The sequence below is a fragment of the Pygoscelis adeliae genome, unplaced genomic scaffold (assembly GCF_000699105.1).
Source record: "Pygoscelis adeliae isolate BGI_AS28 unplaced genomic scaffold, ASM69910v1 Scaffold45, whole genome shotgun sequence".
NCBI classification, from domain to species: domain Eukaryota; kingdom Metazoa; phylum Chordata; class Aves; order Sphenisciformes; family Spheniscidae; genus Pygoscelis; species Pygoscelis adeliae.
In genome coordinates, this window is record NW_008825114.1 from 7,198,150 (window position 1) to 7,207,872 (window position 9,723).

Below are 9,723 nucleotides of genomic sequence, written 5' to 3' on the forward strand. Positions count from 1 at the left end.
TTCTATTGTGAGCAGTTAAAAGCAGATTCAGGCCCATCATGACACGATTGTTACACCAAGAGAACCATTGATTTATTGCCTTGTATGTAATTATTCCTGGAGATGTATTTGGCACAATTATAAATCCAGTCCTGTAAACACATCCTGTCACATATAGTCACACTGGCATTTATGTATGGGCACTATGAAATAGCTCCACATATCTGTATGATAATATCCCCTTTTTTGTGAACGTTACAAGACAACAATAATTTATGAATACTTCTTACATGTTAGCAATGTCTTCTGACTTCTGAGCGTATACAGTACTCTCGCTTATGCAAACCAAGAGAAGTAGTATCTTTTTAATTTGTTCGCTACAGGAACAATGTTTTTTTTAAAGTTTATTTGAAATAGCTTTGACAATTTAAAAAAATAAAATAAAAATCCTAGCATATCTGTTAATAAGCTAGCTGTCTAAAAATGAAATCTATATGACCAAAACCACATTTTGGGCAAACATATATACATACTGCATGTGATACAAAAAACAGCACACAGCAGAGGAAGTAAGAAAGAAATGTGTGCAGAAATGTTCACTTTTCTTTTTTTAAATACTGTTACAAAAGGGGCAGAACTTAGTCCTGCAGCTAATGATGTTTCTGATCCCCTCAGGAACTCAAGTTCCCCCTGTCAATACACATAGCACAAAAAAGACTAATGCAAATATTTTTATATTGTTTAGTTTTAATCCATGTAAACTTGTGTTGTATTCTTGAAACACTCTTTAAACATCTTGAAGGGGAAAGAAGCAGGGAAAAAAAGGGAAGAAAAAGGACCTTCAAAAAACAGGAATAATCCTAAGGTTGACAGGAAATCAAATCATGAGTAAAATGCTAATTTTGGCATCAAATGCTTTGGTCACACAATACTGACTCTGTGATCCTGGATGCTCAGCTCTAGACACCCAGTTATGAAAGGTAGGCGTGTTGTAGTTTTTCCATTTAAGTTCCAACAAACAGTTCACCATCTCCCCAGACAAAGAGGGGGGAGAGAGAGAGAGGTGGCTTTTTTTTTCCTTTTTTTTTTTTTTTTCCTTTTTCCTTTTTTCTTTTTTCAATAATATGGATTAATCTATAAGTCTACAGGAGCAGGAGGATGCTGGGAGGTGCCAGTTCACCCCTTGTGCGTACATGTTCTGCAACACAATTGCTGAAGCACTTTCCGCTGGCAGAGATTGTTCTTTTTCACCAGCATACAGAATCCTCCCTCGGCCCAAGACTCTTCCGTGGCTTCCGGAGGGCAGCAGCAAGAGAAGAAGGGGAGGTTGAAGGTTTGGAGAGCATGGCGTGTACAATGGAGGAAGATTTAATTGGTCAGACAGGCAGATTTGGTTGAAGAGACCATTCAGGAGCAGGTAGCAAGTAGGAAATTTGGTCCATCGAAAGGAATTTCAGTCAACAGCATTTTTTTTTTTTTTCAGGAAGAGATATTGTGTGGTCCAACAGGGAATGATTGGTATCCATTTGTGAAAAGGAAAAAAAGATTAGAAAGAGAATAATTAGAAAACAGTGGTATTTACAGCAAAGGAATTTGTTCTCAATTTTTATGAATCAAAAGAATAAAACACTCAAACTGCAGAAAAAGAATAAAACACTCTCAACAGAAATGCAAATCCTATAGAGTGAGTTAGACTAGTAACCAGTGCTTGATTGTCAGGCAATGAAATGAGACCCTCTATGCTTTGCAAATTAACAGAAGAAAAACCCTTCTGGACTTTCCTTGGCTACCCGAGACTGTTGAGAACATGTGCTGTGTGGTGGGATCCAGCATGGTGCATTGCAATTGCCTGAAGGCCCACACACTGATGTGTTGCCCTTTCATGGCAGCTGCACTTGGAAGAATGGGGGAGACAGTACTGAGATGGGGTTTCCCCAGTCTTGGGCAACTACATGTGTATCTGATTGAAGTTGCATGTGTACAAATGAGGACAGATTCATCCAACCATATTAAAGACCAAACTGGTAGGTCAAATGTTTGCGTTGCAGAATTCAACTGCAATACCATACTGAGACTGTGGTTACTCAAAACTCTTAGCATTACACTTTCTCTTAATTTGTCCGTCCATATCTGACCTTCTCTGGACTTGCTCTAGATTACAATGACACTTATAATGTCCTGATGTGAAAAGGTCTCATGACTGGTTTACCAGTACCTGTAATGTAACTTTACGATGGACAGGATACTTTTCGAAGTTTGAAGGCCTAAATTCCAACAGGATCTGTAAAGGTCCACAGAAACAAGGCTCAACCCTGCACCCTTTCTGTTTTATTTTTCTTATGTCTTTGGTAAATCTCTTACTAAATCCAGCAGAAATGAGCTGGACCCAAGAGTCATTGTTAGCTTTTCATACATCTGATGTCAGGTATCTTCCACATGGCTTAACACTGGGCTTTGTTCTGGTATGATTTTCCTGTTGGACTGCACTTGTTGGGCTGTGTCTACAAGTAATTCACATAGTAACATTTTTAGGGAAGCAAGATGTTATCTAAGTGTCTCTCTAATTGTGACATTTGAAAGCAATGAATATTAGTGAATAATTAAGCCAATCATATGCAATAAGAATGCTATCTTGGTTGCCACAGAGAACTTGGAGGAAGTTCAAATACCACCACAAATTGGGTGCTCCCTATTTCAGAATTCTTTTGTTCTCATTACCCTTTTACATAATTCAAGCAATACTAAAGGCACTTAAAATCCCTTTTACTTACCAGCATTTTCACAGTTTAAAGTGGCAAAATAGATGGATGTGATTCTATTGATAGTACACTAGGGTCTTCATATAAAAATCTTTTGAAAGCAATGGCTTTTGAAAAACAGGTAAGGAAGGAAAAGTAGGTTGTTGGCAGGGGGTAAAACTATTTTAGGAAAATTCAGGTAAAGTGGATGTGACTAATCTTGTTAATACACGCAAATGTAGTTTTCTCCTTTTCATAAACCTGAAAAAATTAAGAAGTAATGGAGACCTCAAATCAAGACTGTAACAGAAGAAAAGAAACAGACCAAACCAACCCAATACATGTAAAAGAAGAAGCTGGCAGTCGTGAAATGGATCTCTTCAGACAATTGCACTCACCATCCTTGCAGACTGTTCCCACTACACAGACACCAGTGTCTAGGTTATAGCCGCTTGGACAGCTCGTACAGTTTCTGTCTCCTTGACCACTGCAATCCAAACAGCTGGCATCGCATCTGAAAGACAATGGCAGGAGTTGGTCTTATGGCCTCACCAAACACAAGAGTTCCTAGGAGACCTCTTCTGTATTGCAAAGGGCTTGTTTGCTGTTTCTAGAGGTATCAGCTGCTATACTACTACTACTACTACTACTACTACTACTACTACTACTACTACTACTACTATGACTACTACTACTACTACTACTACTAAATTAACTCCCTGTGCAACCCAGTCCTGCTTCTTTCCTCCAACCACTTTCTATTCACACTTTTTTACTAGACAGCTGCATTATTCTAGTATTTTGGAACTATGAAGAAGTAATCAACAAAAGTATTAAGCTGATCACGCACACATGTGCCAGCAAGGCATGCGCTTAAGCCACATGATGGAAAAGAAAGACTGACCTGCTGCCCAGTCCTTTCATCACCCTTCTGGCTCCATCATATTTTCATTGTGTATCGATTATTTTTTTGTGTGGAAATCTGTAACGCGTGGTGATTTCCTTCCTGCCCTGAACTCAAAGTTAGTCAATAATAAGTGATTCCAAAGGATAACGAATGGTATTTGTTTAACAAAGAATGGAATAGAAAAAAAAGTCCCTTCCTTGCACAGCACAGCCTTGTCCAGGATCTATCCACCCATTGGTACCCTGAGACAGGTGAGCTATTCTGGACAGCAGTCTGGTAGTATACCTGTGGCATGTTTGTGAATATGCAGCTGAAGAACTAAAATGGTCCTTATGAATAGTAATTAACTTGCAGTTAAAAAATACTAGTTTGACTATTTTGGTTTGTTACTGAGAAATGCGGATCCTCTGCCAGATTTGTAAATTTTACATTTCTATGCATATATACTTAGATTCTCACTACGAGTTTTTTTAAAGTGGGCACACATACACGTGCAAGAAAAAACATTTTTAGAAGACCTGCATGAGTATAACACAGATTAAAATAAAAAAAAAAGCTTTTCCTTCATTTGCTTAGCATGCAATATGTTTTTCCTATTTTTCTCATACATATTATCTTTTTCAACATGGTAATAGCTAATATACTGCCAAACATCAAGACACATATGAGCCGCTGATCATACCTTTTGCAGCTTTTGTATCCACTTTCAGTAGAGTGATCAAGGTAATAACCACTACTACAGGACTGTACACATCTTCCATCTTCCATAAAATAACCCTGTGTGCAGTTTATACAGGCATCTACTCCAGCACCTTAAACCAGAGAGAAAGTACACTGTATTACTGGCTAGTTCCTCTTATTGCCTAACAGACGCCACCTCTAACTGTAGCAAAATCTAATAATTTTAGAGACTATGTTTTACCTGCCTTATTTTCTTTCAAACAGTAATATCAAGCAATAAAGGTACATGGTTAGAATAAACAACATTACATAATTTCAGCCTATCTTTTTCTCAAAGAAATGGCTGTTGGTAGTTCTAACGCTCGCACAAAATCGATCAGTCATTATTCCATCCCAGAAAGAAAATGGAGGGCATTACTGGAAATCAGAATGAGCTCTACTAAGAGAAAAAATTAAAAAAAAAAAGAAAAAGAAAAAAAAGAAAAGAAAAGAAAAGAAAAGAAAAAAAGAAGAGTATGTACACTTTCAATTAGAAAACTTAAATTTTCATGTTAGCTGAAAGAAGTCTGCTGTATTTAAAATATATTAAATAGCTATCAAGACAATTAAGTTTTTACATGTAAACAATGACGTTATTCTGTAACTGTGTTATAGTACAATAAAATCAGAGCTAAAAATATAGAGGAAAGGAAATGATGCAGATAAATGTCAGTGGAGTACCTGCACACGTTGCACAGGAACGGTGACATGGTTCACATTCTCTACCATTATGGTATTTTCCTTCTTCACAGCGGATAGCACATTTAGTGCCATGCAAGCTATCGTAAAAAGGAAAAAAGCACAGTGTTTGGGCAGATAACAGCAACAGAGGACAACAAGGTCATGCACAAACCAGTAGTTCTCTTTTAATAAAAGAACAACCCATATATTAGGATTCACCAACTTCCTTCATTGGTCATATTTTATAAATTTAGAGACAGCAATCACTTCAAGTGGGAATGAAATGCAGTTTTGCCCATGGTGAAATACAAAAGCAGTTTACAAACTCACTGTAAATACTACCAAGTAGTAGGGGACAGAAAAAAAAAGAACAATGCCAAAGAGTACTAAAAATTCAGGCATGTAAAATGCAATTACCCACGAGGAATTTGGCACAGGGTCAGCACCACTGCATCCAGGAAAATGCTACGGGACTTGTTAACAAGATCTCCCGCTTCTCTTGAAAGACCAGCAGCATCTCCTGATACTATGCTACAGCACAGGCCAAGAATAGATTGACAGTGAAGGAAATCACCACCTCTTTCTGCAATAGCAGTTTCCTTTGAAACCTCCTAACTGAATGCCAGTTCTGAGTGGCTGGGGAGATTTGTCAAGATTACAGTCGGAGGTATTCTGCCTGCAGGCAGTTTTGAGAGAGAGCACAAAAGAGTGAGTGACAGTGGAAAAAGAAATAGCATGGAGTCGCATTTCCATGCTTCCCTCTAAGTAGCTGTTCATGCTTTTGTGTTATAAGGTGCCTACAGCAGGTTTGGTTGTTGTTTTTTTTTAAGCTAGGACTTCTCTGCCATGTTTGCCATCTTCTGTGGAACCTCAGCTTTCATCCAATTTAGCTCTTTCTCTAAAGATGCTCTTCAGCTCTGGTGATTACCACCCTGAGTGAGTGGAAACCCTGTTTTACAGATTGGATCCAGCAAAAGTCCTGTGTGCTCAGCACCACTGGAAATTTTCAAGAGTGTGCATGGTCCCAGTTTAGAAAAAAATTAAATTAGCGATTCAACAAACCTAACAACCCCTGCTTTCTTATTATTTTTCCCCAGTCACACACCTCAAAGTGCTTTACAAGGCAGATAGCATTATCATCTTTTTACAGATGGGAAAAGCAATAATTTGCCCAAGTTTATTCAATGGGCCAGTAACAGGACCAGAACCTGAATCCAGGTCTTCCAAGTCCCAGCCAGGGCCCTGCCCATTGATAACTCTGCCAAAAAAATGCAACAAGTTTCCAACAACTGGGGAATATGAAATGCATGTCCTGCAAGGCTCCATTTATCTGTCACACCCACACAGATGGTGTTTTTTCAAAACATTACCAAAAATTAATCTCAGTTTGCTAATATTGCCCCAGAAAACATGAAGTTTGGGTTCTTTTGATCAGAGAAATTGATCTCAATTTCTCTTTCTCTTCTCACACCGAATGGACTTGTCTACTCTCTTCAGTGGTGCTACAAGCTGCTGTTTGTGTAAATGGACAGGGAAACTCAGCTCCAGAGAAATAAAGAAAATGTGGGCAAAACTTTTCTACAACAACTGTGTCCTATAAGGTCACAAATCTATGTAATCTTTGGTCTCCTGACATATTTGCCCATTCTAGGAACTTCTAAACTGCTAATTTACTAATTTGATTTTGCAGATACACAGAAGGTCATACTGAATCTGTTAAAATTCTCCAAAATCTTAACATGGACTGCAAATTTAATAACATTTTAAAAGGGAAGCAGATACTCATATTTCACAGACAGTGTAAATAGACCAATGTTCTGATCTGATCCCATGCTTTCCTTCCCATTAGATCACACTTCCTTTTCAAAGTTTTTCACTTAAAAAAAAATAGAGATATTCGTAATAAAAATTGTGCAGGCACTTGGAAAATCTAGATGCAATGTAAATACACAGAAATAAGAATTCCTTTACAAAATGTAAAGGGATTCAGCTATTGATGTCCTAGAAACAAACAACATTCAGCTTTTACTAAGAGATGAAAATCCACTTTGATGGAAAGTAAAAGCTCAGTGTTAAAACATTTGCAGAACACTGGTATTCTGCAAGAAGAACCCCTATAGGTGCTGAATATTGGCTTCATATTTTTTGTGGCATAAAGCCAGCATACATTCTGTCATGAGTTTTATAAGATTTTTGACCTTTGCTGCTTAGATCAAAAGGTCATTCATTCATAAAGGAGCTTGAAATGTGTACTGCTGCTTTGTAGGTTTTACCTATCTGTTTCAAGAATGATTAAGTCCTCCAATGAAGAAAAAATATCCACTGCTGTTTAAAATATGTGCACACTATATTGTAATAGAATTGAGCCTGAGGTACTTGAGATAAGTGAATGTCTGGATGTGTGAAGAAATACAATAAAGATAAGAAAATAGTTTCTAACTATCACAGGAATTAATCAGAAAGATTAATATGTTTCATCAGCTCTACCTCTAAAATAATCCTTGACTGCCGCACTGTAGGTCAAAAAAGTGAAGAAGCCAGCTTTCCACATGACTGTGGCTTTTATTTTGTCTGAAATGAAAGGTCTTCTAAAAAATCCATTGTTAGCCAAACTGGCACATAATAGCACAAGAAAAAACTAAAGAGCGATGGAACACATGAAATGAGGGCCACTCAAGGTTAAATAGCTATCTGATGGTCTTCATTGTGTATCCACAGCCTTGTAAGCCTCTTCAGGTATTGTGTTTAGCTACATCCATCATTTCCCTACCTTAGGCCATGTTTGCATTCCGTGCAGATTTGGAATTCAACACAGGTCTTACAGTTTTCACTACATTTTCGGCAAACAATCTTATCTACAAAGGAAAAAAAGAAAACAACCCAGAAAACCTTGGTCAGTTATGTTTAATAAAACTATATGGATTTATTATTATGTAACTTATTGCTTTCTAGCTTGACATCAGGAAGAGAAGCAGCAAGCTAGACTAAAATAGCTAAATTCTGCCTTTTTCCATCAAACATCAAATGGTTTAATCTATTTCTAAACATTTGAAGTTATAGTTGTACTCTGAGAAAAATACGCTTTGAGGTTGTTAAACATCTTCATAAACATTTTAAATTTATATTAACTATTTATGATATGGACTTAAATAATCTTTTCATACAGCAGTGATATGCAGTAACGATTGCCATGTGTTCCAGAGACTGTCCTGCAATTTACCTCTTACCCTTTCCATGCAAGCAGCCTGTCCTGTCTTACCTGATTTGGTGCTTAAAGACACATCTGCATGAACAGGTCTGATCTTAACAAAGTCAACACATAAATTACTTAACACCTGCCTTTTCATCTCAAGAGCTCCCTACTTTAAGAGGTGTCTCTCTCTCTTCGGACCTGGTGTCTTTTGAGATGCAGTGCCATGTACCTTTCTGAGAAGAAAACCCTGATGTTCCCGTTTAGTCCTAAATTTTCATCTATCCATCTTAATTAGGTGGAATGGAATTCCCTTTACTGTAGTCTCACACAGTGAAAAATGGAAGAATTAAAGTAGTACCTGTTTTTACTAATCCTCAAAAATGAACTCACAGCTTCATGATGAAGAAAGCAAAAGGTTAGGTACCTTGATGAACAAAGCTCCTGAGCACATACTTATCTTCTAAGGATGTGTCTAAAGATAACTGAAGTCACTGCAGTTTTAAGCCCATGTTTGAATATATGTCTAAGTATTTTTGCTAGCCAAAACTGGAAATTAAACACGGGCAGTCTACTTGGCAATCACAGGAGGAAACTGAAGGCAGGTGTCTCACATGGCAGAGAATTAGTGCTCTTGGGTCATCACCTCATTGCAGATACTTAGGTCTGTCAGAAACATTAATTGCAACCACATTTTACATCTGAGGAGCCTATTTTTCTTAGACCTCCAGTTCAGTGGCCATGGTCGATTTCTCATCTCTCTCTTCTATCTGGTGTCATATTTGAATTTGGGGGAATGGGGAATGCCTCATGTTCAGAACATGGGTGCTGCCTGTACCTTTCTGGAGTAGTGATAACCTGATCTGTCCTGCAGCTGACTTGCTCTTGAACTGCCCTCATTCTGCTACAGTTACTCCCAGCCACAAGCAGAAAAAACATCCTGCCACTAAGCATGGTTTTTAAAATAAGGGAAGATTTTTGAGGAGCTTCTTGATCACACTTGGCAACAATTTAATAAGAGGAATAGGATAAGAGACAGATGCATCAACATATACTTTTCCTGCTCGTAAGTATTCCAGCAACCTCCCCAGATCAAATTCTGTAGCCCACAATAAAGAAACAACAAGAAATACTAACTCTTATCCAGGTAAAACCCATCAGGGCAGTTGGTAATACAGCTATTGGTTACTTCATTCAGGTAGTAGCCAGATTTACAGGTCATGCACTGGTCACTATGGCCTCCAACACAGGTTTCACAATTGGGTGAGCATTTTTTACAGCGTTTCTTGTCTGCATTGTAGTGACCAGGTGGGCAGGTCGAAACACAGATCCTGCAGACAGCAGGGAAGAGAAGGCAGAGTCGTTAATGAAATAACCTGCCACCACATTCCTGGACCATGACTGCAAAGCAGAAGTATTTCTCAGCATTGCTGCTTTTCTAATGATCACGTTTACTAAGATGTAACCCTCCAAAGCATTGTATCAAGCTGCCTCTTCTCTTCCATTTA

At 38.0% G+C, this 9,723-nt stretch overlaps 1 protein-coding gene across 1 annotated transcript in view; it reads right to left on the reverse strand.

Moving 5' to 3' along the window:
• PCSK5 (proprotein convertase subtilisin/kexin type 5) overlaps nucleotides 1–9,723 on the reverse strand; it is a 269,604-nt gene that overhangs the window by 62,506 nt on the left and 197,375 nt on the right. Inside the window, 5 exon segments of the mRNA XM_009328171.1 lie at nucleotides 3,116–3,231; nucleotides 4,307–4,436; nucleotides 5,026–5,123; nucleotides 7,796–7,880; nucleotides 9,353–9,546. Of these exon segments, the coding sequence (XP_009326446.1) occupies nucleotides 3,116–3,231; nucleotides 4,307–4,436; nucleotides 5,026–5,123; nucleotides 7,796–7,880; nucleotides 9,353–9,546 (623 nt within the window).